Source organism: Staurois parvus, unplaced genomic scaffold (assembly GCF_062004578.1).
Source record: "Staurois parvus isolate SC_StPar_1 unplaced genomic scaffold, SC_StPar_1.0 ptg000071l, whole genome shotgun sequence".
Classification (NCBI taxonomy): domain Eukaryota; kingdom Metazoa; phylum Chordata; class Amphibia; order Anura; family Ranidae; genus Staurois; species Staurois parvus.
This window is the reverse complement of record NW_028317867.1, coordinates 5,487,099-5,513,827: the sequence shown is the minus strand read 5'-3', so window position 1 is coordinate 5,513,827 and position 26,729 is coordinate 5,487,099. Positions and strand designations below refer to the sequence as shown.

At 40.4% G+C, this 26,729-nt stretch overlaps 1 protein-coding gene across 1 annotated transcript in view; it reads left to right on the top strand.

The window, feature by feature from the left end:
• Positions 1 to 26,729, top strand: part of DLC1 (DLC1 Rho GTPase activating protein) — a 437,897-nt gene that overhangs the window by 31,697 nt on the left and 379,471 nt on the right. Inside the window, exon 2 of the mRNA XM_089669291.1 lies at positions 24,524 to 24,688. Within this exon, the coding sequence (XP_089525417.1) occupies positions 24,524 to 24,688 (165 nt within the window). The remainder of the gene's footprint in view (positions 1 to 24,523; positions 24,689 to 26,729) is intronic.

Below are 26,729 nucleotides of genomic sequence, written 5' to 3'. Positions count from 1 at the left end.
CAGTGAACAAAAGGCAGCTTAGCTGCTTCCCCATCATCCTATAGCAGAACTACTGCTACAGGGCACAAAATCACATGTATATACAGTTGTGTTCAAAATAACAGCAGTGTGTTGAAAAAAGTGAATAAAGCTCAAAATCCTTCTAATAGCTTTTATTTCCATACACACAAATGCATTGGGAACACTACACATTCTATTCCAAATCAAAACATGAAGAAAAATATATCAAATTTGTGTTGTTCCTCTAAAAAAATTGAAGAAAAGTGAATATTAGACTGTTCAAAAAAATTGCAGTGTTTGTATTCTTCTTTACAAACTCAAACATTCACTATATAAACTGAAAAATGTTTGAAGATTTTGCTTTCCTTTGAATCACTTAATGAATATTTAGTTGTATAAGCACTGTTTCTGAGAACTGCTGTACATCTGTGTTGCATGGAGTCAACCAACTTCTGGCACCTGTGAACAGGTATTCCAGCCCAGGATGGTTGGTCTACATTCCACAGTTCTTCTCTATTTCTTGGTTTTGCCTCAGAAACTGCATTTTTGATGTCACCCCACAAGTTTTCTATTGGATTAAGATCCAGGGATTGGGCTGGCCACTCCATAACGTCAATCTTGTTGGTCTGGAACCAAGATGTTGCACATTTACTGGTGTGTTTGGGGTCGTTGTCTTGTTGGAACACCCATTTCAAGGGCATTTCCTCTTCAGCATAAGGCAGCATGACCTCTTCAAGTATTCTGATGTATTCAAACTGATCCATGATCCCTGGTATGCGATAAATAGGCCCAACACCATAGTATGAGAAACATCCCCATATCATGATGCTTGCACAACCATGCTTCACTGTCTTCACAGTATACTGTGGCTTGAATTCAGTGTTTGGGGGTCGTCTGACAAACTGTCTCCGGCCACTAGACCCAAAAAGAACAATCTTACTTTCATCAGTCCACAAAATGTTGCGCCATTTCTCTTTAGGCCAGTCAATTGGCAAATTGTAACCTCTTCAGCAGGTCTTTTTTTCAACAGTGGGACTTTGTGGGGGCTTCTTGCAGATAGCTTGGCTTCACATAGGCGTCTTCTAATTGTAACAGTACTCACAGGTAACTTTAGACCTTCTTTGATCTTCCTGGAGATGATTGTTGGCTGAGTCCTTGCCATTTTGGCTATTCTTCTATCCATTCGAATGGTAGTTTTTAGTTTTCTTCCACGTCTTTCAGGTTTTGGTTGCCATTTTAAAGCATTTGCGATCATTTTAGCTGAGCAGCCTATCATTTTCTGCACTTCTTTATATGTTTTCCCCTCTCCAATCAACTTTTTAATGAAGGTACGCTGTTCTTCTGAACAATGTCTGGAACGACCCATTTTCCTCAGAATTTCAGAGAGAAATGCACTGTAACCAGCATGTACAACATTTGCTGCCTTCCTTCCTTAAATAAGGGCAACAATTGCCACCTGTTTTTCAAAGAATGAATGACCTCACTAATAGAACTCCACACTGCTATTATTTTGAACATGCCCCTTTCAATTAGTGATTCAATTACACAGAATCAGCAGCATGCATGTCATGACTGTTGGGTCTGTTGGATTTCTATTACTCTACTACACCTGCTAGTAAATTATTTGCCATGTAGAATTATCATTTCTACCAAAAACAGTGATTGATCAGGTTAGTGATGTCTGACTGCTATTATTTTGAACACAACTGTATATACATGATTTTGCATTTCCAGGTAGGGGGCACACGCCTCCCTACCCACGCTGCTATTGGCGGCTACAGCTGTCGATCACCGGATCCCGACCGGAGATTCTCCGCTGGCACCCAGTGATCGACATGTGTAAACAACACAGATCTCTCCCTTGTCAGCATGAACAGGCTGCTTTGTATTATTATTATTATTGTACAGGATTTATATAGCGCCAACAGTTTGTGCAGCACTTTACAATATAAGGGAGACAGTACAATTACAATACATTTCAGTACAGAAGGAATAGGAGGGCCCTGCTCGTGGAGCTTGCAATCTAAAGGTATTGCTCTGCACAGCACACAATTAACCCACTGTTCGCCCCAGATGTTAACCTATTCCTGCCCAGTGTCATTAGTATAGTGTCAGTGCTTTTTATTAGCACTGATCACTGTATTCATGTCATTGGGATGTCAATAGCAGTTAGTCAGTTGCGCCCCCCCCCCCCTTGTGTCAGAATGCCAGCCACAGTCCCACAGTCCAGCTATAAGTTGCTGATGGCCGCCATTACTAGTATAAAAAAATAAAAAATTAAATTCCAGTATTTAAATAACCACTATTTGTTGATGCTATAACTCTCATGTAAACTAGTGTATTTACATGTATTGGGATTTATTTTAGCAAAGACTTGTAGCAGAATACATTTTGGCCTAAATTTTTATGATGAAATCTGATTTTTAAAATTTTTTACTGGATATGTTTTATAGCAAAAATGGAAAATTGGGGTTTTTTTTTTCAAAATTGTCAGTCATTTTTTGTTTATAGCGCAAAAAATAAAAAACACAGAGGAAAGCAAATACCACCAAAAGTAAGCTCTATTTGTAGGAAAAAAGGACATAAACTTCATTTGGGTGCAGCATTGCATGACAGCGCAATTGTCAGTTAAAGTAATGCAGTGCTTTATCGCAAAAAATTGCCTGGTCAGGAAGGCGGGTAAATCCTCAGGAGGGTAAGTGGTTAAAGAACAGATAGACAGTAACAACGTAATGTTCCACTTTAAACACCCTAAACTTTAAAAAGGCCCTATCAAAAAAGAAAAAAAAATCCCACAAAAGAAAAAAAAACCAAAATACCACCCTGAAACAAAAGCCCACCTTTTGGAAGGGAAGACTTTCAGCAGCTAAAAGTGACCTCTGACCTTAATTCAACCACAAAAAAAATTAATAACAAAAACCACACAAAAATAAGAGCACATAAAAATGGTAGTAAATTGACGGTTTATCCAAAAATCTGTCAAATTTAAAGTAAAGTTTCCTAGCTGATTCCAATTTATCCTGATCTAGCTTTTCTTATGCTTTCCCTACAACAGCCTCCAATTCACTGACACTGACTGGCTGCTTTGTTTCTGCTACCTTAGTGAGTGGGCTGGCTTATCTCAAAGTCCACTTATTGTTCCTACTAAGCTAAAACATACCATTTCAAAGCAGGGCCATCTTTAATATTGATTGGACCCTTAGCAAACATTTTATTTGCCCCCCCCCCATGCAATTTTGCTCTACACCTGCTCTGAGACATACAATAAATAGCAGCTAGACTCAAAATTAGTTTATTTAGCAGATCAGGCAGCAATTGCAATTAGTTACAGCATATCACTACAACTCACTGAGTGGACAGCACACATTACAGCTCACTAATTAGTTGCTAGAGGTTACAGCACATCATTTCTGCTTGCTGATTGGTTGCTAGAGGTTACTGCACAAATTACAGCTTATTAATTGGTTTCTAGAGGTTACTGCACATTATTACCGCTCACTGATTGGCTGCTAGAGGTTATTGCCCATCATTACTGCTCACCCATTGGTTGTTAGAGGTTAATGAACATCCTTACCACTTACTGATTGGTTGCTAGAGGTTACTGCACATCATTACAGCACACGTATTGGCTGCTAGAGGTTATTGCACATAATTACTGCTCACCCATTGGTTGCTAGAGGTTACTGCACATCCTTACCACTCACTGATTGGCTGCTAGAGGTTACTGCACATCACTACTGCTCACTGATTGGCTGCTAGAGGTTATTGCACATCATTAATCCTCACTGATTGCTAGAGGTTAATGCACATCATTATTGCTCACTGACTGGTTGCTAGAGATTACAGCAGATCACTACTGTTCACTGCTTAGTTGCTAGAGGTTACTGCATATTATTACCACTCACTGGTTGCTAGAGGTTACTGCACATTATTACTTTTCACTGATTGGTTGCTATTGGTTACTGTGCATCATTCCCACTTACGTATTGATTGCTAGAGGTCACAGTACATCATTACAGCTCACTGATTGGTTGCTTAAGGTTACAGCATATCATCTCTTCACTGCCTGCACATCATGGACTGGTAAGGTGAGGGGACCCACTAATAGACAGAAAACGCCTAGGGATTCTAGGACTCCTGGAATCAGTGGTAGTGGCAGGAATCACTTTCCTGACACCACAGAAACATGCTGCCCTTTAGCAGATACACAGCAGTGCCATTAATTGTTAATGTCTGCTGACATGTGCGTGTCACGTACCTGGTTGGGGAGCCTGACATGGAGAGAGGGCGCCCTCTTACCACTCCCGCTCGGGACCCCTGATAGGGTAAACAGAAGGCACTGAGCTAGGAGGGGCACAAGTGCCTAACAGATCTGCAGTGACAGCTGGCAGGTGATGACCCGGAAGACCAGGATGCAGGTCAGTTGCGGATACAGGTGAGCATGTGCAGCAACAGGAAGGTACAGCGGAGGTTTGGACACCCATGGCAGCTGGCAGCCAGATAGTCACAGGCAGGAAAGGTAGCAGAGTCAGACAAGCTGAGATCAATTGGGCAGGATCAATTGGGCAGATCAGGTACAGAGGAGCAGACAAGTGGATAGTCAAGGGATTAGCCAGGTCAGTGCATGAGTTCAGTTGTGATCAGGTCAAATCAAGTAGGTAACAGGAATCAGGATACAAGCAACAAGCACAGAATATAGTAGGCCAGAAGGCACCATTCTAAGTGCAGCAGGGGTTTAAATAGGCCGCCTGTGCACACCGGCGAGCGCACTCGTGTTCACACAACAGCTTGCGCATGCGCATGCACACCGGCACAGCTTATCGGTACCCGGCGTTGCCGCCAAGCTTCCTTACCATGACAGTGTGTTTCCACATGCACCAAAATTCGCGGTGCTGTGGCTCGGCGTGGGTGTGAAAAAGGGTCGGAGACTTTATTTGCACATTTCTAGAGCATAGAGCAGCACATTGAAATGAATGGGCTGCCCTACATGTGACGTACATCTTTATCCACCCTGTCAGTACACCTTTGCATTCTAAATTTCCCTGCACTCCAAACCTCCCTTATACTCTCCACTCTAACCTCTCCCACCTTAACTCCACATGCCTCCTGTGCTCATCTTTGCACCCACCTTCCTTACCTCTGTACACAGCTGAGCACCCATATTGTAATTTCTTTTCTGCCTAACTCTACATACACACACACTAACAGGCTGATGGTCGGCTCAATGACCACAGATGCAGGCAGGACTTTCAAGCATACTCCTGTTTACCTCCCCAGTGGGAAGCATTCAGCAGAGGTGATGGTGGCTGGAACCTCAGGGGGGAAAAATACAGCTATTAATGCACGTCATATTTACATACGCGTGCCCTCGCTATTTACACGTCAATGCTGCCGACCCACTTTTATTTACATAAGAATGACGACTATTTACATGTGAATGCTGGCACTGTCTGTATGTGAATCATAGTAATAGGGTAGAGCTGTGCAGCATAAGTGACAGCAACTCACACTGAGATGTTGGGACACAGTTCGGGACGAAGACTTAAAGGGACAAGTAAAATTAAACTGGGACAGTTTTCAACTATGGGGCAGCTGCTTTGGGCCCCACAACAATGCCCCTAATCCCCCCCCTTAAAAATGGCCCTGGTTTAAAGCAGGAGCCTAAGTAGGATTATGAAAGTCCTCAGGCACCCTTGGGCATCCTGGGGAGATCTGGCATGCTGCAAATAGTGGGAGTTTCCGAACTACAATGAGAGGGGCTTAAAGGGGTATTGTTAACCACTTGACCTATGGAAGGTTTTACACCCTTCATGACCAGGGCATTTTTTGCCATTCAGAACTGCATTATTTTAATTGGAAATTGTGCGGTCATGCAATACTGTACACAAATTAAATTTATATAATTTTTTCACACAAACAAAGCTTTCTGTTGGTGGCATTTGATTTGTAACTGACAATGGCATCAATATTGACACTAATACAGTGATAAGAGTTAATGCTGTACACTGTCACTGTACTAATGACACTGGGGCAATCAAATTGTGCCAAACTGTGTGCCTAACAATGTGGGTAATGTGTGCTGTTTTTACTTTCCTATCTGGCTACTTTTTCTACCTGCTTTTCAGGAAGAAGAAACAGCCAGATTGCTGTTCACAGTATACAGAGTTACAGCGGGGCAAAAAAGTATTTAGTCAGCCACCAATTGTGCAAGTTCTCCCACTTATAAAGATGAGAGAGGCCTGTAATTGGCATCATAGGTAGACCTCAACTATGAGAGACAAAATGAGAAACAAAATCCAGACAATCACATTGGCTGATTTGGAAAGAATTTATTTGCAAATTATGGTGGAAAATAAGTATTTGGTCACCTACAAACAAGCAAGATGTCTGGCTCTCACAGACCTGTACCTTCTTCTTTAAGAGGCTCCTCTGTCCTGCACCCATTACCTGTATCAATGGCACTGTATGTGTTTGGTTGGACACAGCCAAACAGCTGATTTTAGCTGAAATCAGTGACTGAAATCAGCTGCCAAACTTGTGCTGTGTCATGTGTGCCCCAAACCTGGAAGTAGGCTGATCATGTACATGTATGTGATCATGCCTGTACCTGCTGCCTGCATGCAGAATATTTACTGTGAGCAGTGGGCAGGTGGTTAACTGCTTTCCCGCCGCCCTATAGCAGATATACTGCTACAGGGCGACAGGGGTACGCAAAATCACTTATATATGTGATTTTGCAGCGCACACGCCCTACCCACACCGTCATTCTCGGCCGTGGCTGTCAATCACCGAGCATCTCTGAGCAATTACTGAGCCTCTCCGATGGGGAGAAGGACTGTTTTGTTTATTAACAGTCCTCCTCCCTTTTTAGCAAAGACATGTAGCAGAATACATTTTGGCCTAAATTTATGATTTTTTTTATTTTTTTACTGGACATGTTTAATAGGAAAAAGTAAAAAATATTGTTTTTTTCTCAAAAATTGTCGGTCTTTTTATTATAGTGAAAAAAATAAAAAAATGCACAGGCAATCAAATACCATTGAAAAAAAACTCAATTCGTGGGAAAAAAAAGGACGTGAATTTCATTTGGGTGCAGCGTTGCATGACCAAGCAATTGTCAGTTAAAGTAACGCAGCACCGTAATGCAAAAAATGGCCTGGTCAGGAAGGGGGTCAAAAATACCTAAGCCTACTGATTGTTTACATAACAAATATGTATGTCACAGTCCTTAAGACTACTAAGAAAATATACAAAGAGAGTTTCACTGACATACATGAACCTGAAGGATCATCGTTTTAAAAAGATATATGAATGTTGACAATTTGTCTGAGCTTACAATAAGAAGGCCTTATTGATGACCTATTAAAACTACTTAGCAACCTGCAACTCTTGAGATCATAAACAAAGGTGAGGAGGATACAATGTAGATCATTAAGCACTGTTGTATGTACAACACAACATAGTATGCACTGGTCAGGAGTCAATACTACAGCTGTAAGAAAAGATGTAAGGCAGAATGTTTGGTCAAGAGAAGGAAAAATGGGGGAAGAAAACTGTCTGGCATCAGTGATCTGGAGGAGGAATAAATGCCCAGTGTTTTTTGTCAGGGGGAGGAAAAATATCCAGAGGTGATGGTCAGTGTCTGTGCCCCCTACATTGGTGATTAGTGTATGTGTTCCATCGCACTGGTGGTCAGTGTCTGTGCCCTCTTAAACTGGTGGTCAGAATCTCTGCTGTCTTGCAATGGAAGTCAGTGTCTGTGTCAACCTCACATTGGTGGTCAGTGTCTGTGCCCCCATACATTGGCAGTCAGCATCTTTGACACCCTCCCCTTTACATTAGTGGTCAGCATCTGTGCCCCCCTTACATTGATGATCAGTGTCTGTGCCCCTTACATTGATGGTCAGTGTCTGTGTCCCCTTACAACGGCAGTCAGTGTCTCTGCCCACCTTACATTGGTGGTCAATGGTTGTGCCCCCTTACAGTTGTGGTCATTGTTTGATTGTTGGATAGTGGGAGCAGTTACTCACAGGACAGGCAGAATAGCCCCCAGTGGAGGAGGACAGTTGAGTAGCAGGGGAAGAAGGGAGAGGTCTCAAATGCAAACACAAGCTAAGTTTACATTTGCAATCACTGTGATTGGCCATTATAGTGATCACAAGGCACAGAGCCAATCTGTGTTTGAATGCAAAATTCAGCCTATTGTTGCTTTGCCTACAATGTAAACACATCAAAAAAAGACCTGCTATGTGTCCTTGGTCAACAAGTGGTTAAGAAGAACTATACTAGATAAGCAATGAAAAATGCTGATATGGCGGAATAAAAAAGAAAAGGGGAAGCATGTATGCAGTGAGCAGGTTTGCTTTAGGACCGCTCTGCTCTAACCCAGACATGAATCCCCAATGTTGCATCACACATTTAGGGCTATTGACCCATGCCAGATGTACAGTTTCCACCTGCAGGCATTCCAAAATGGTAATTGCAACCACTAGCACAGCAGTTATCTCTCCACACCACTTGAAGGACTGAAATCAGACTTCAGACAGTCAGAAGCAGTTTCCATCCACCTTTCAGTAACCAATGATTACCGGGACCTTGATAGTCCTTTTCTACTGAAAAAACATCCAGGAGGAGGTAGCATTGACACCCTGCCAAATTTTGGCTGATCTCTGCAAGGAATTAGACAATATAAGCCTGTACCACAATCCTTGAAGGTCATAAACAGGCTACTTTAAGCTTCACTGAAGGAATTAAGTGATAAGCTGGAGGGCGCTAAAATAGAGATTGAAGTAGAAAGCTTGGATAGACTTTGGAGTTCCCTACATTGCTAAATAGTATTCAGCTGCCCAGATAGTTCCCTTAGTTCTATAAAATGCCATCCCAACGTGATTCTTCCTGAATATGGTTGATAGCAACCTTACTTACATCACATCACTAATATGGCTCCCATAGGCACTACATCCCCATTCCTTATCCCCAATACTCTAATATTCTTTAAAATGTTGGGACTCTAGCAACCTTATGTCTACTATTCACCTATTACTTATAGAGTGCCCTCTACCCCCCCCCCCCCAGTATATGAGGACCCTCAAATGTTCAGGTGGTGGGAAGTCAAAGGCCTTACCAACCTTCAGTGAAGCTGATTCTGTATTGGTCTTCCCATCCTTATAAAAATGATACAAGGCCCCAAGAGGAGTTGTCTTTACATAGCTCAGGGAGTTCCACTAAGTTCTCAAAAACTTCTATAAAACCATGTGATGATAGTGTCTTATGCCTATCAGAATTGCCAAGTAATTTCTGTTCTATAGCTCATCATGCTTATGGGGATGCACACACCAATGCACAATTCACCATAATAATGAACTTGCCCTAAAACACAGAGTCTGTGGAAATATGTATATCGTTTTGTTAGGACTATATAACACCAAAACCTATATAAGAATTCATTGGAAGCCCTGTTACCCATTAGAGTCGTAACCAAACCTGATTTCATATTTTTGTGGCCACTTAACAGACAATCACAAGAGCTTCTTGGAGGCCATCTACCATTAATTACGAGGTAGTGCTACTAAGAATATTGGGCACTATTTTACCAAAAAGATGACTGCTATTCTTCAGGTCACCCTAGATACAGGAAGAAAGAGGCAGCACCCTCTAAGTGCAGTATGAAAGCTTTTTAATGGATAAAAAGTGTAGTATTACAGGCCACTCATAAAGCATAAGTAGGTTTGCACTTGTATAATAATAAGCGTCCGCTGTAGTGAAGGAGTGTGAAGCCTCTGGATGGATGGTGGTCACCGGCATTTGGCGGTGGTGCTGGTGGTTTCCAGCATGTCCTCCTAGTTTTCCCTAAGTTGAGATGTCACTTCCGGTCATGTGATGGTGGGGGTTGGCGTGCATTCGGAGCATGTGCACTCCCTAATCTTGATGCCATCTTGATGTATGGTATTTGTACTCTCAGCATGGGGAGGAGTAAGGGAACTCCTCCTACAGGCAGACACAGCTTGAGGAGCAATTGGCCGGCTAGCTCGTTATTGGCCGGCTGCCTCCACTACATGGTGTCGCGAACGTGTGCACCAGAGGCAGGCACAGCCCTCCATTTTGTTAAAAGTTCTCCATGTTCTCCCCTCATTCTCCCCCCCCCCTCTCTGAGAGGCACAGTGACATTTGGCCAGTGTGTGTGTGTTAGGAGCAGGGGCGGACTGACCATTTGCAAACTCGGGCACTGCCCGAGGGCCTGGAGTCGGTAGGGGGCCCCATGAGATGCCCCTGGTACCTTTTTTGTAGGCTTATTTGAGTTTGGGCAAGGACACAGGGGCCCCATGATTCCCTATTGCTCGGGGGCCCCATGAGTTATCAGTCCGCCCCTGGTTAGGAGTGTCACAGGAGGCCAGAGCCCAGCAGGGGGCTAGGAGCTATTAAATCCCCAAGGGAGCTGGGGCCTCGCTGTCCAAAGAACCTGTGCAATTTAACAACTCTTAAAAAGATAACGCAGCCTTCCCAGGAGTTCAAAAGACATTCCAAGGAAGCACGACCAGCTAACCTTTTTAAAAATCCATTTTTCCCCTATCTTGGAATATGAGAGACTTACATAAAAACCAGGCATATCGTCAGATTGGCCAAGAGGAGATGAACAGTTTAATAGGTCACTGTCAAAGCTCCCGGTATGACCAGAGGTGTGTGGACTGACACAGGGAAACGCAGGCTTCAGGTATAGTGTAAATAAGACAATTTATTAAGACTAAACAACACATAACACAGTGCAAACAACCCAACCTCCAACAGATAACCATATATACAATCAAACGTAGTCAGGCAGGCCGGGTCGGTAGCAAACGGGCAAACAGGGTACCAGGAGCGAGCGGAAGAGTGGTCAGGAATAGCCTAGGTCAGGACAGGCGGAGTTCGTTCAGAGTCAGGATCAGGCAGGAAGCAGACAGGATGCAGGTACAGGGGCTCATGGGAAACATACACCAAGGCACTGACTGCAGGTCTGGCCATTCCTTAAATACACCTGCTGCAATCAGCCTCAGGTGATGGCTGATTGCAGGAGTGAGCTTCTGGTTGCTGAGAGCACCGGCTGGCCAGCCCTGGTACTGCAGCCCACACGGCAGATGAGTCCCACCACTAATGGTGAGTCCATTCCTGACAGTCACTCTCCTTGTCTCAAATACATAGGAAAGCAGAAAAGTAGATCTCGTGAACCATTCAGTGTAGAATTTCATAATTCATATCTAATCAATCCTCAGACGTGTCTGCATAATAATCTACCTGCGGGTGGAGTGTCACTTGTGCATATGAAGAGTTATGAGCCAAATTATGAACTAGACGAGATTTTGGCTCTAGTTTAGGTCTACGCCCAGACTTTCCTGCCCTAAATGGGGTATTGGTCCTTGACTTTAGAGACACCCCCTGCTGGGGAACTACAAATTGGGTTGTCAGTCCTAAGAAAAGTTAAGTTGAAGAAGTCTCCCATTTTAACATCAGAACCACCTGGGGAGACCCGTACCCTTTGCTCTGAAACTTGATCTGCAAACCCAAGGCTGATTGGCAAGTACTTTAACCCTTTAACCTCCTTCTGTTACCTCTTTGCTGTGCTGTTGTTCTCTGTATATTTATATATATATTGGTTACATCTTTTTTCTGTAAATATTTTTATTGCACCCTTTTTGACATTTTAGTAATAAATCTTTCTTTCTGAAAGTGTTGAACTGTTTCTATAGCTCTTAATTGCAATTTATGAATTCCTGCCTCTAAAAAGAGTGCTACTGAGTTTGTTTAACCCTCTGTATAACCGGCCTGCGGTGACCGTGTTATACAGACGATTATCTCAACCATTATAGTGTTATAGCTGATATTACCGAGTTTCCTCTTTCTCTGTACAAAAAGGAGGTGGTGGCAGTGCGAAGGGTTAATTGCGTAATTAACCTGACCCAGTAACGATCGTTCAGGCTCCCGGTACATAGATTGTGGTCCAATTAGCTGGAAAATTGTTGTGCAGGCTGCAGCTGTGTGTGACATTGTTACGCATGTGACATCACAGTTTTAGATTGGTTAGTCCTTTGGTCACGAGTTTGGTGAGAAGGGCTGAGGTCTGACGCCGCGTTCGTCACATATTGGTGACAGCGATCGTGGGATCGTCACATATTGGTGGCAGCGATCTTGCGTCACATATGGTGCATCAGAATTACCTATAGGGCTCTCTCTAAGGACATTTTATTTGTATATTTATTACAGTATATTGTTCATGATTTATTTTCTCTAATTCCATCACCATTAATTATATGCTAATTCATACAATTGTATGCCTCATCTGCGGCTTTACTCCGTCTTGTAGTGCGCCAAATATTCTACTTGATTTTTTTCACCCTAGATACAGTAGCTTATACATATCCAGGTGGCCTCCAGGTCCCACTTTGGCAAATGAGGCCTGAATGAGGCCTGAAAGGGGAATGCCCCTAATTCCCTCCACACTCCCTTATCGTTTTTTCTCATCTCATCTCCTTTTTTCCTTCCCCTCTATTTCTTTCTTTCTTTCTTTCTTTCTTTCTTTCTCTTTCTTTCTTTCTTTTCTTTCTTTTCTTTCCTACCACACACCATGCCGTAGTAACCTAACCTTCTCTCTCATTTCCATATCTAGTACACTGAAGATCTACAGCTTAAGGTACAGGTAAAAACTGTGTCCTATGTATGTTTCTTTTTGCAATTCTGAAACAACACTTTATGTGTAATTATTGCATTTTCAGCATCTGATATAATATATGAGCATTCACAATGTTGAATTGCATGTCTGGCATCACCCTATTGTAATTAACCTGTGAAAACTGGTACAATTCTTGCAAGAGAAAAAAGAAAAACAAAAGTTACATATTCTTTTAGATGTGGATCATATTTTGTAGAGTGTAAATAACACACATGGACAACAATATAAGTGCATCTAATAAAAATATGTTTGCATTTGGGATTTGAAGAGCCAGAATGTTTGTGTAATATACACCCTGTTTGGAGAATAACGGAATGCACAGATGTTGATATAAACACATAGACAACAGCAGCAACTAAGGGAATTGAGCTACAGCTGTGAAATCTATTTGTAATCATTTTCCTGGGAACACCAACACATATCACTAATAAACATAAGAAATTATAGAAAGTCAGGACAACAGCTTTGGTGGTACTGCTCTGGTCTTTTGTGCAAGCTTAAATATAAAACAAGCTATAGATTTGGCATGGATGCAACCAATTAATGGAATTAGAATTTAGCATTTAGAACTGCCAGGTGCTCTGCAAAGTCCTTCACAGCACTTGCAGGTACGTCTAACTTAGCTTTAGTAGTTTAGGCCTCATACACACTGGACATTTAGCCCCTGTGCCTGAGATTCCAACATTTTTGTGTAGATAAAAGGTACCGATGCATTGGCATTCATCCTGCAAAAGTCTATCAGAGGCTGAAGGCTGCTGTGGCTGGGTGGGGTTGGACACTGTATGAGTGGTGCTAACTTTTAGGGATGAAAGCCCAACATGCAGACTTCATGGTTAGGTTAGTTAAAGTTAAAGCTATCATTATAATTTTATTTTGGGGTAAGATTTAGTTTTCGGATAAATAGGAAGTAGGGGAGACTTAAATGTTACTTGGATTCTTCAACATTGAGGTAAAGTGCTAGCCAGCTGCTTTTCACATTGGTTCTTGGTGCTGCTGGAAACCTTGCTTCAAGGGCAAGTTGCTAGACTTCAGATGCTAAAAAAACAATGATATCATCAATCCCTTCCAAAGGTAGGAGCCATTCAAAAAAATAAAGGGATGCAGCATCACTGTAGACCAGTGCTGTAGACATAATTTAATTCAGCTCTGGGAAATAAATAAAACTATTTACCGATGGCGTGTTTGAGCTGTTTGGTCTAATGCATGCTTTGTTTAGTGTGATGTGCTTCCTTTTAGGTCTTTTATTGTACCTACCCATAAAATGCTAATGGAAAACGACAATTAAATCATTACAGCAGACAGTTCGGATAGGCAAGCTTAGTTTATTTAATGACATCGTAGAAAATGGCTATGCTACGTTGTAAAGTACAAAATACATCAACCACTAGCTAGTTACTCTAAGTGCATTCCAAGTCACTGATTTTGTGCTCCCAGTATAGTGATTAGTAACTGAAAATATTTAGTGCTGTTTTCTTTTGTTAAAAAAAAAGTGAAGACTCCTTTGGGAGGTAATTAAGGAGAAGATGAGTAAAATGTTTGAGAAACAAGGATTATCCCTTTGAGGGGTCAGATTACTTTTTAATACTTTTTACTAAATACTTTAAAATAACAAGCTCCTTATTGACAAATGTGATTAAATAATATTAAGGTTAACCAAACTACCGGGAGTTAGAATGATCAACTTTGTGGCAAAGAAAGACTGTTCAAAACTAGCGATGTAAAATAAAATGTGAATTGGGTTTACTATAAAATCACACCCTCTGCTGTTTGAAAGTAGAACTACGGCAATATAAATCCTGCCCTGATCACCATTTAGGACTCAGTTACAGCAAACCACATAAGGCAAAGCACAGTAATAATGCATATATGTGCATTGCAATAAATTATTTTTTTCTTGTCTTTTATGTTTTTAATATTTGTAATGTCTTTTACATTTTATACAGTTGTATAAGTACATTTCATGGAAATTAAATTAGATACCCTCAACAATTAGAAATTACCATATAAGGATGCACTGTCTTCCATTATCTCCTTTTTTTCTGTTCTTTTCTTCATTGTCGCTTTCTTCTTGCTTTTATTTTCACTTTCTTCTTTCCCTTCCTTTCTTTTTTTTTTTAATCTAATCGTCCTTCTCTATTACGGAAATATCAGCTACTTGCAACATGTTCCTAATTGCAATCAGAGGCACATATACGGTGCATTGTGGTGAGCTGCATTTAAAAAAACAATACAACAGGACTTGTTCAGAGTGTATTAAAGTGGTTGTAAAGGCTCAAGGTTTTTTACCTTCATGCATTCTATGCATTCAATGTGCATTGTCTGAGACAGCAGTGAGAGCCATTGGCTCCCACTACTGTCAATCACAGCCAGTGACCCAATGGGGAGACACCAGGGTGGAGGGCCAAGCAATGTCTGAGTGTGAATGAACACACAGCGCAGTTGCTCTGGAGCCTCCATAGCAAACTGCTTGCTGTGGGGGCACTAGGCAGGAGGGAGGAGCTAGGAGAGCCAGCAGGGGACCTGATCGGGGATGCTCTGTGCAAAACCACTGTACAGCACAGGTAAGTATGACATGTTTGTTATAATAAAAATAGGCCTTTACAATGACTTTAATGTTTGTTGGCAACTTAATCTGAGCTGCTACTGCAATGCACCTCAATACATGAAAATACTATAACGCATTATGGTCAGCGGCATATTTACCATGAGGCAAACAAGGTATTTGCCTAGGTTGGTAATTTTCAGGGGGGAGGCACCCCCCGGATGAAGGGACACAAGTGGCAGGTAGGGGGACCTGGTCCGTTCCGCCATGGTGCTCCTGGAGGTTGCGAGGATGGGCAGCTGCTTCTTTAATTCCGGAGGTTAAGGTTAGTGCAAGATTCAGATTGGTGGTGTAGTGTGGCAGGGATGCTGGTGGTGTGGGGAGCACTCAATTTTAGTGTTGCCTAGGGCACCAAGTGAACTAAATACACCAATGATTAAGTTGTGTACACCATTCTAAACTACGCTGATTCTGGTATATCTATCTATCTATACAAAGATAGTCAGTAGAGTAACTCATTTGATGCACAATATTTAGCAAATCTGTGTAGCAAATGGACATGACAATGAGAGGTTGTGGTAATGAGGTAATGTGGAAGTCACAGTCATAGATTTAATTTTGCATCATCACTATAGATTTATTTCGATTAGGCTCATGGTGGAACGATAAGCTATTTGAATCACATACAAGGGTTAGGTTTCCAGGTGGATTGGCAGATGATCCACACATCTTTACTTGAAAGTTGTTTTATAGGGTAAACATAATGGAGCATATTGCTATGGATCTCTAGATGTAAACTATTAGTTGTTCGTTTGTGGAGACATCAGCAAACCACAAAAGGAACTTTACACATAGTCTTTTGTTGGCATCAGAATTGCTTTTCTTCTCATGCAAGTCAATAGGAATGCAAATGCAGCTTAGAAGGGGATCAAACACAGGTCAGAAGGAGGTCAGCAGCATCTCTGAAGGAATTCAAAGCAGTTTTAACCTAATCTCAATGAAAATTTAGTGCATATGAAAGTACATGTAGCACTCTCTTAGTAAGCTAGGGGTAGCTGGACTCCAATTGTTAGCAAGGAGGGCTGGGTGTGATAGCTAGCATGGGTCAAATTATGGTCAGGGCTGAGAGGCTCAGCCGATCAGCCCTCTGGAATTTCCCCCATTTTAGAACTTTGGAGAAATGTCTAGAAGCAGTGGGTGGATCTGAGGAATTTCTGGTCTGTACTCTTGTAGGATCCTGGCCAATCCCCAACAGGAGGCTTGGCAATGGGCCAGAACAACCTTTAAGAGTAAGGGAGCCTGCTCAGTTGCAGGAGAGTTGGAGGAGAGGTTGGGTGGGAGACAGAGAGCATGTGAGGCTGAAGGCAGGAGCCTATGAGGGGACCCAGATGAAGAGGGGCTCACCTACAGACAGTAGAGCTTGGAAGGAGGAAAACTCAGACCCTCACTGGCCGCCAGAGTAAAGACCACCTGTATAGCAGGAAAGGAGTGGCCCAGCTAGAAGATCTGGTAGCAGCCACCAAACCACCAGCCACACAGGAGAAGGACTGAGTGAATAAACCTGCATCCCCTGGGACAAAAAGAGGAAGGAGGCACTCTAGTTGGAAGCTGGATTAGCCTTCCACCCTGGATTGGTTCAATAAATTTGTGGCAGACACTGAAAAGAAGACCATTTATCTGAGGTCTGGGAAGGTACTACAGGAGATGCTGGCTAGCTCTCCAAAATAAACTGTTTTGCTGTATAGACTTGTAAATAGTTCCTCAGTTCCATTGGGCATCCCATACACCCCTTACCCCATCCAAGTTGAAATTCCCTTAATAAAACCCAACAATTCAATATCAAGGACTGGTTACTGACTCCTGGATGCAAGTTGGTTTGGAAATGCTTGTTGCCTGGCTGTGCAGGGCTATAGGAGGACCCAAAACTACTACAAGTCCTATGGGGGTAGATCTACATATGCTATATACATATGCTATATTTACAAGTCTCTTTTTGGCCAGGTTCACACTACAGCAAACAGCTACCACAGCGCATTACAGCTGTCCTTTCCCAGCTGCAGTAGATAAAGTAGACCAGTAGACCTGCACCAATTCATCCAAGCAAAAGTAAATTATTGGACCAGAAAACCTTTTGACTGATAATGGACTGCCTTTTATGGTTAGATGTTCAAATAACCTTTATGCTGACTTTGGTCTTCTAAATAGCAATACACTTGGGCTCAAGTACCTCATACAAATCCTAAACACATTTTCTAACATTTGTTTATAAAAACATGGTGAATATTTAACTAAAGAACATCAACAGATGGCTCAGTTATTCTAGATGTTGCTTGCACTAGTTTCTCCGCTGGTGCTCATAATCTATTTGCCTGAACACCACCAAATTGTGAATATTCTAGCCAAGAAGAAAGCATGTGATGGACTTTTATGTGTGGAAAACCAGCACAGATGGATTTGATTCCTACAAATGATGCAAACATTACAGATGCTTGGGTCTGATGCTTGGGTCTTATAGCTGTTAAAAAGGTGGCACATGAAAGTTGGTACATGTAAAGGTTTTACAATATTAGGGTCATATTAATGTCTCATTTCATAGAGATTTATTCACTTGTTGACAATCATCATTAGTACCACATTGCTTTCAGTGTGTTACAAATTAGGTGAATTCTAAAGTGTGGTTAAATCTCTCAAGAGCATAAAACACCAACCCTAGCCAAAGGCATTGCAAGAAAATCAATTCTGTAAATAGTACTCATTGTCCTTTTTAGTCCCTTATGACTATAATTTTGAGCTATGTGTGTCCAGTGAGAAATGTTGTTGTTTTTTCTGATCATTGAGCTTTACCATATATTCTACCCCACCTCTCATCATGTTTCAAGTGCCTAATTAAAAATGTAAAAAACAAAAAAAAAAAAGAATGTTCACTAATAGAGAAAAGGTTAATTGGCATAGTAGAAAGCATGTGATGGACTTTTATGTGTGTAATTATCAAAAAAGTCATGCCCAACATGAAACATGGGAACAGACATAAAAAATGGGAAGGAGTAATAATAAACAGTTCAAAATGAAATCACGTCTATAATTTATTAAGCTCTACCCGCCCGGCCTATGGCCAAATGGCGGCCGTCAAAAACACTCACCTTTCCGGGTGGACGCCATATGGAGTCCTTTCGGGCATGCGCAGTTTGCGCGCCTGCAGAGCCACGCAGCAGCGCGATCTGTCACCGGCCATGTACCTCGGACACGGCAATGACAGATCTGAGTACCGGCCCCGTTGCCAGTACCATGTGACCTGCTGTGACCAATCACAGCAGGTCACATGACAGTTGTATACAATGGATGGCTTCATTCATGTCATCCATTGTATACTAGTGTGTCTAGCTGTGAATGGTCACAGCAATCACATACACAAGCTGGGCCAATCACACGCCCAGCTGTGTCATGTGATTAGCCGTGGCCAAATCTCAGCTAAGCACAAAAAAAAAAAAACCCTGAATGAATCGATGTCATTCAGGTAAATGCTTGCTTATAGCAAAGTAATTCTTTGCTATAAGCAAATTGTGTAAAAAAAAAAAAAAATACTGATCACTTCCCCAAAGTAGTACAATGTTACTATGGTAACATTGTACTACTTTGGTCATAGTGAAATATGAAAAAATTCTTAAAAAAAAGAAAAAATGTAATAAAAAATTAAAAATAATAAAAAAAATTTTTAAAAATTTTAAAAAATCATAAATGTTTTTTTTTTTCATACTGTCACCAGTCGGTGTCCCTGATCACCACCATGCCAGTTATATGATGATGCTGTACTGCATTGATGACAATATGTAAAAAAAAAATAGTGAAAATCATTTTTATAATTTGTTCATTTTTCGAAAAATGACAAAAAAAATACAACTTCAAAAAACTCGCCATGCCTTTTTATGAAGTACGTCGGACTGTCTACTTTACAAAAAGGGGTCATTTGGAGGATATCTGTACTATTCTGACATTCTTGGACCTCAAGAAATTAGATTGGCTGTCAGTACTTAAGGATTGATCAATATTCAGATATATCCCATAGTTTGTGAACTCTATAACTTTCCTACAAACTAAAAAATACATCCTAATTTGGGTTATTTTCGCCAAAGACATGTAGCAGAATACATCTTGGCTTAAATTTATGAAGAACAATTATTTATTTGCAAACTTTTATAACAGAAACAAAGAAAAATATGGGTTTTTTTTTCAAAATTTTTGGTTTTTATTGTTAATTTAGCAAAAAATAAAAACCCCAGTGGTGATTAAGTACCACCAAAAGAAAGCTCTAGTTGTGTGAAGAAAATGATAAAATTTTAGTTTGGGTACAATGTTGTATGACCGCGCAATTGTCATTCAAAGTGTGAGAGCGCTGAAACCTGAAAATTGGCCTGGGCAGGAAGGGGGTAAAAGTGCCCGGTATGGAAGAGGTTAAAAGTGAGAACGTGTATTACACAAACACATGAAGAACGAACATGATTAGCAAGAGATGGGTAGTGTATACATGTTTACAGTAATCTATAGTTGTCTACAAGATGCTTGGATGAATACAAGTGTATCATAGAAATGTAATTGATTCCCATACAGCAGGATAGACAGGACAGGTGCCTATATACACACAAGGGAACTAAAAACGTAAATTCTGTTTCAGTTATTTTGCCATTCTGCTTTAGAACATAAAATCATGAAATCTGACTGAAAGGTGGAAAGTTGGAGTTTGACTATATATTTATTTATCACACCAAAGATGACTGTAGAGTAGAATTATACACTTCAGGTATCTCATGCTTGTTTGAGAGTAATTATTGGTCACATGAATATTTGCTGGAAGAGAAGTGTGTGAATCAAAGCTAGAACTTGGCTCCCTTCACAGGAAGAGATAATGACTTCAGATGGTTTTTAAAATTATCTCATGTTTTGATTCCTTGCAGGTGTCCAGTGCCCATGGGAAAACTGTGGGACCTGCTTTTCTTTAATTTTTTTCTCTTTACCTCTTTGAATATGTCTATATAAACCGATAGATTATATGTGTTTTACTATGTACTCTTTTTCTAAATTAATGCAGAAATATATGTAATTTCCTGGCTAAAATGTAGCATGTGAGTATGCGTATACATTACAAATAATGGGTAATAACATATGAAGATATGTGACTTGATTGCTGGGAGCTGCACATCGTGTATAATAGTGGCATTATTAAGTGTCCTTGCATGGCAAGACCATTTACTGTTATATCACATATATATTCTTATTATTAGAGCCAAATTTACCACCCTAACTCCTCCCACAGTTTTTACACTACATAGATAGTAATATACCAAAACGTGCGGATTGTTCCTGATTGGTGTGCTATTACTTTGTGGAACGTTTTTCCGAATGGTTCACGAAATATCGTTTTTTTTGTGGTGAAATTGGTCCCATGGGAATGAATGGTGGAATGTTTAAAACTAGAGTGGTAGCTGACAAAAGCTAGAGTCTGAGCTGAAAAATCAGGACATGATTTCTAAACTGCCATCACTCCCTCATTTTCAAGCCCACCTACACAAATCTTATATCAAAACGTTCAGCTATCCCTGCTGCCACTAAAAATGTCCACGGCTAAGCCATAGTCCTGATAGTTTTTACAATGTGACCATTTGTTTGCAACTCACGCCGCCCATTGACATTTATTGAAACTGCACTCTAGCCACCTCAAATTTGAAGGGCAATTTCTAAACTGCAACTGTGTCTTCATTTTTAATATTTCAGAGACATACTATGCATCAAAATGTAGGTCTGGGTCTTGTGATTCTCACAATATAAAGCTCTTCACTGTAGGATTTGTAGTGTTTAAAACTACAACCATTTGAAGACGCCAATGAAGTGAGCAATTTGGAGCAGTTTGTTTTTAACCGCTCTTCTCTGTCTTATTTGAAATCTAATTTTGAATTTGTGACAGTTTGGCCGGCTTCTGGTTAAAGGTTTGGAAAAAGGTTTTCTACAGTAGAGAGTATTTGAGGTGATAATGCTGCTAATGTTTTTATAAATGTATGTTTTAATGTAACTGTGAAGCACTTTGGGCAACAACATTGCAATTAAATGTGCTATATAAATAATTAAAAGTTGAATTGCATTTCTCACTCTACCAAGCTTGCCATGTGCACTTTTTAAATTTGATCAATCAATTGGTTAGTGTAATGTTTACTATCTTTACTCGCTCCAAACACTCCACACAGTTACTCTGCCCACTCCATAAAGTTACTCTGCCCAGTCCAACCTTTTCACAATTACTCCAGCCACTCCAACCACACAACAGTTACTCAAGCCACTCCACCCAGTTACTCCGCCCACTCCAGTTGTAGACTACTGGTGGAGGCAAGAACACTTCACACAATTTCCCCAGAAATTGTAGCTTTTCTAGTTATCATTGTTATACTGTACATGACAGCTTCCCCCTGCCAATGGTTGTGCAGGCATTGCTGAGTCCATAACAACCAGTGATGTCACTGGCCCCATTCACTTAATGGGCTGTGAGGGTGCTAACGAGAACCCTCGTGGTCTACTGACATGTCCTCCAGCATTCTAACAGAAAGTCCTACAGAGGTATGGGTAAGAAAGCTGGAAGATGTGCCTGTAGGAGCCTGACACTGCACCTCTGATTCATTAATTACATTTTTTAAAATGTTTTATTACATTTTTTTCCTTTTTTTAAAGATTTTTTTTCATAATACACTGCAACCAGAGTAGTATAATGTTACCAAAGTAATATTGTACTACTTTGGGGAAGTGATCAGTATTTCTTGTTATACACTATGATTGCTTATAGCAAAGAATTTCATTGCTATAAGCAAGCATTTAACTGAATGAAATTGATTCATTCAGATGTGTTTTTTGTGATTAGCTGTGATTGGCCACGGCTAATCACATGACACAGATGGGATGTGATTGGCCTAGTCTGTACATGTGATCACTGTGACCAATCACAGCTAGTTACACAATTGTATACAGTGGATGGCATGAAAGGTGACCTTGCTTGACACTCCTTCTTAAAATCCTTGCCAGACCTGAAGACCAGACATCATACATAATTTTTTTTACCCTAATAACATCTATACACCACCTAAAATAATGGCCATGTATAGATAAACAGAACCCCGGTTGCTTTGCTGCCATTTTAAAGACACTTTTTAAGTAGTACACTGCACAGATGTGCCACTTCACAGGCAGGCCCAGGGCATCCCTCAGGCATGTTATTTAACAGAATTTTTAATTTTAACTTTTTACTTTAAACATTGTAAAATTTGCTGTTCCCCACCAAACTGAATTATTTTTGCTGTGATACATCTTCTCCAGGTTAGTGCCCAGTCATTACTGTTTTTTAACATTCTGCCCTCATTGACTTCAAAGGAGTTTGAATTAAGCACTCAAACTTTAGTAACATTCACTGAACCCACCTCGAACTGAACCCAGGTATCATCTGCTCTTCACTAGCAGGGAACCTTTCAATTTAGGAAATAATTGGAATAGGAAAATGTGCATAGGATATGAAGGGGGGCATGTTTTCATTTTGGGAAGACATTGCATCCCAGGCCTACCCATGATGCTGGTTCTAGATAACCTAACTACCACCCAGTGTTCTAACACTACATAAATTCAAACTTGGATTAGCATAAGATCTAATAATAGTTCTACAATTAGGTTTTGATACTACATCCTAATGAACTTAACAAATGCGTCTATCATGATCATGATGGTTTGCGATGTGTTAACTGACATCTTACACAGTTGCGGTCCTCTGGTTAGGATGTCTTGATTTTACTTTGCAAAGCTTGTTCATTGCTATAGGCTCAGACAAATCATAGCCTTCCATTCCCTTTTATACTATGCGTATGCTATAAGACTGTAAAGTATGATAAGGTTTATCACTTTTGCATTCCTATTAGATATCAATAATTATTTTATAAATGCATTGAAATGGTAAATGGGTAATTGTTTACTAAAATGAGAACATTTTTATTGGATCTGAAAACCTGCTTCTTCCCAGCATTCAGTTCAAGAGAAATCTCCACCTAAAAAGAAAAAATTCCTTAACCCAGCCTTGTCTTTGAACACAGGTTTACAGGACCAGGATATATATAGTTTTAGCATATCCATAATAAGCAACAAAAAACATTCAAACAATAACTCAATAACCTCTGCAACTGCAGGTACTGTAAGGTAATCCATCATAACACAACAGTTACTCTGCAGTCAGGATTCAGTTCATTTCTACCAGCTTAGAGCATTTGGTGTTTGTTTGTATTACAATGCTGGCAGCCTGCCAAACCTCTGCTCTTCATAGAGAATATGAATAAGGAGAGAGGACAGAAAAGAGCCTTTAATCTGATTCCAGTAGTACCCTCTTAGTAGCAACTGTCTCCATTAGCAACCAGATCTTTCCAAGTGACAGCAGCAGTAGTCTTGATGATTCCATTTGCTGCTTTCCCAGGCTCTCCACAAGTTCCTCACTCAGGACCTCATGTGGCAGAGTGACCTCTGGTACTTCAACTCAGACATCATCTGTTCCTCTCCTGTCCTCAGCCAGGCTTGGAGTTTCACAAGACTCACTGGACAGACAGACGTCTTCTGCTCCAAGCATGTACAGGCCTTACGCTTTGCGTCTAATCACTTGGCTGCTTGCTCCTCACACACCCACCCCAGACCAGAGAAAGAGTGGAAGAGAGAGATCCCTTGGCTCTCCCCAAAAATGTATATTCTCCCCCAGCATGCACCAGTGTGAGATGAAATCAATTCATTTCTGATTGTCTTTGAGGTTTTTTTTTTGTACAAACATTAAAACTCGTACTTTCCATACAAAAAAAAAAAACCAACAAGCAAACATATAAAAGGTGTATGTCCTAAGTCCCCATTCTATTTTCATAACCTCCCGCCTTGTTTCCCTTAAAAGACCTCTAAATTGTAATGCATAAAATAATAGAATTACCTGGCTCTGTCACCTATTCACCATATTCTCTTATACACTCTCCTTTCCCTTCATCCCAATGTTTTCCCAACCTCCACCTATTACTTGTGTTGTAAGATTACAGACCATCTCTATTCTGCTGTATACATGTGCAGCACTGTGGCACTGGTCCTTCTGTTGGCATAATAAACAGGGTAAAATAAACCAGAGCAATTAGTAGAAATGGTCTGACCACAGTGAGCTGAAATCCATAACGTCTGATTGTTTTTGAGTTTTTTGAATGGACACTTTTTCTCATAAATGTTTAATTTCTTTCCAGAAATTTAGACAAGGTCAGTCAAGACTGGACTCTATGGTGCTGCTAATAATGAAATTGGATCAGCTGGACAGAGATATAGATAATGCTCTCTGCTCTCCTTCCTCTCCATCTCCATCTCCATCTTGCAAACAAATATTTGATCAACGACATCTCCAAGCTGCACAAGTAAGTTTCTACACTCTGGTAGGAAAATGTAAGGGTACAATAAATTTACCAAAAGCTTTTAGCATTTTTTTAGACTTTCATTTTTCTTCACGTCTAATTACAAGCTGGCTTGCAAAAGCACATATGACCATCATGTTCAACCTTTTGTAAACCCTAAATGTTTGGGCCCAAAGACAGGCAAAACAAACCCTGCAGCCAATTTTGTCTAATACTGAATTTTAAAAAATCCCTTCCTGACCCTTTAAGGCAATGTTGGCATGGCAAACCAGATTGCATTTTTTAGTAGGAATGAGCTGGGTGTTCATTCTGAACCTAAGTTTGGATCACACTTTGGCAGTTCAGGTGTTTGGATATAATCAGAACTTTAGGAAAATTTGGCACCACTTGCCCCAATGAACTTCCCATAATGCATTGTAAAAGCTGTCATTGGCCTGAACTATTTATTGGTTCAAGACACAATATGCCGATAATAATATCTGTGCTGCAAAACCTTTTCCCATCTCCAGACTGTGGATCAAGACACTCATTTTTTACTTCCAGATGCAATGTGCATACTTTCTACCTCCTATCCATTAATATTGTTTTAAGGCCTGGTGCAAATTTGTTCATGTTTTTTATTTTAAATTCAACATAAAATCACCATTCACAAAGCACAACAGCTTGCCACTGGATGCATGGACAGGTAAGTGCCCTACTATTAAAAGTCAGCTGCTACAGTATTTGTAACTGCTGACTTTTAATTTTTTGGGGGGAGGTGGCCAGAACTCTTTATATCTGTGGTGCAAATCTGTAACATTTTTTCATCTTCAGTCTCCTAAAAATACATTATTTTTATTTCTAGTTGTTATATTCTTGCCCTCTCCCTCAGAAATTGCAGCCTGTCCAAAAAAAGATACTGTAAATCTGTACAATTTTTTGGTCTCCAATATCAGGAAAAAGACAATATATTTTTTATTTTTTGGACATGAAATCTGTCTGCTTTCTCAATCTGAAATAGCAGATTTTTAAAAAGGCTCCACAAAGGTGCTAGAAATATGTTAATTTTTTTTGTCTTCAGTCTAAATTTATACACTGTTATTTGTTTCCCTATCGCTCTGATATAGCATTTAGCTAAAAAGCAGTAAAACAACACATACTGCCTAAAAAATTGGTTCTGTTTTCCTTTCCTGTGAAAATTTCACTCTATTTCAGTTACATATAACATCTGCCAAGTTTTTTTGTCTTCCATTGCGGTTTAGTAGCAACATGCACTTACATGGTGTACAGCATGCCTGTGAAATATTTCTGTCTCTTGACTGTGTGACATAATTAACAACTTTTTTTCAGAATAACAGGCCTAATCACTTCCTTTAACATAGTGGCCAAGTAGGAATGCTTGCATAATGTGCAGCACATCTATACAATATTTATGGCTGCTGTCTTTAAAATATCATATGTTTTGCTGTTGTCGCTGAAATTTGGCACTGTAATTTTTTCAATTTAACAACTGCCTTATCTCTGGAATGTGAGTTTGTGAATTTGGGTGTTTTGTGCACTCTGAGTTGACATTTTGTTAATTGTACATAATACAGTGGGGTACAGAAAGACCAGGTTTTGACAAAGTTTGATAAGTTGTAGAAGTTGATATTGTTCACTTTATTTTTTTCCAAAGTATAATGTAATTTTAAGCATTTCTGCATTTTCAATATTGCCCTTTTGGCCGCCTGTAAAGACCTTCTCCCCTCTAAACAATATATATATATTCTTTTATTTTGGTACATGTCTCCAAGGCCACTGCACAGCTCCCTGTATTCTTTGTTTAACAATCTTGCCTATTAGCCCAAAAAACAGCCATTACTAATTTCTAAGATTCGACTCTCATTGACTTTAATGAGGATCAAGATCCGAACTTCAGTAATGGTCGCCAAATCTGCATTGAACCAAACCTGGCTATTTTCAGCTCACCCATATTTTTGAGACATTCTAAGATGTTTTGAAAACAAATATAATTCAGTATCTGCATGTACTTTATCTGTCCCCTGTCCTTCTCCCTTGGTGCTTG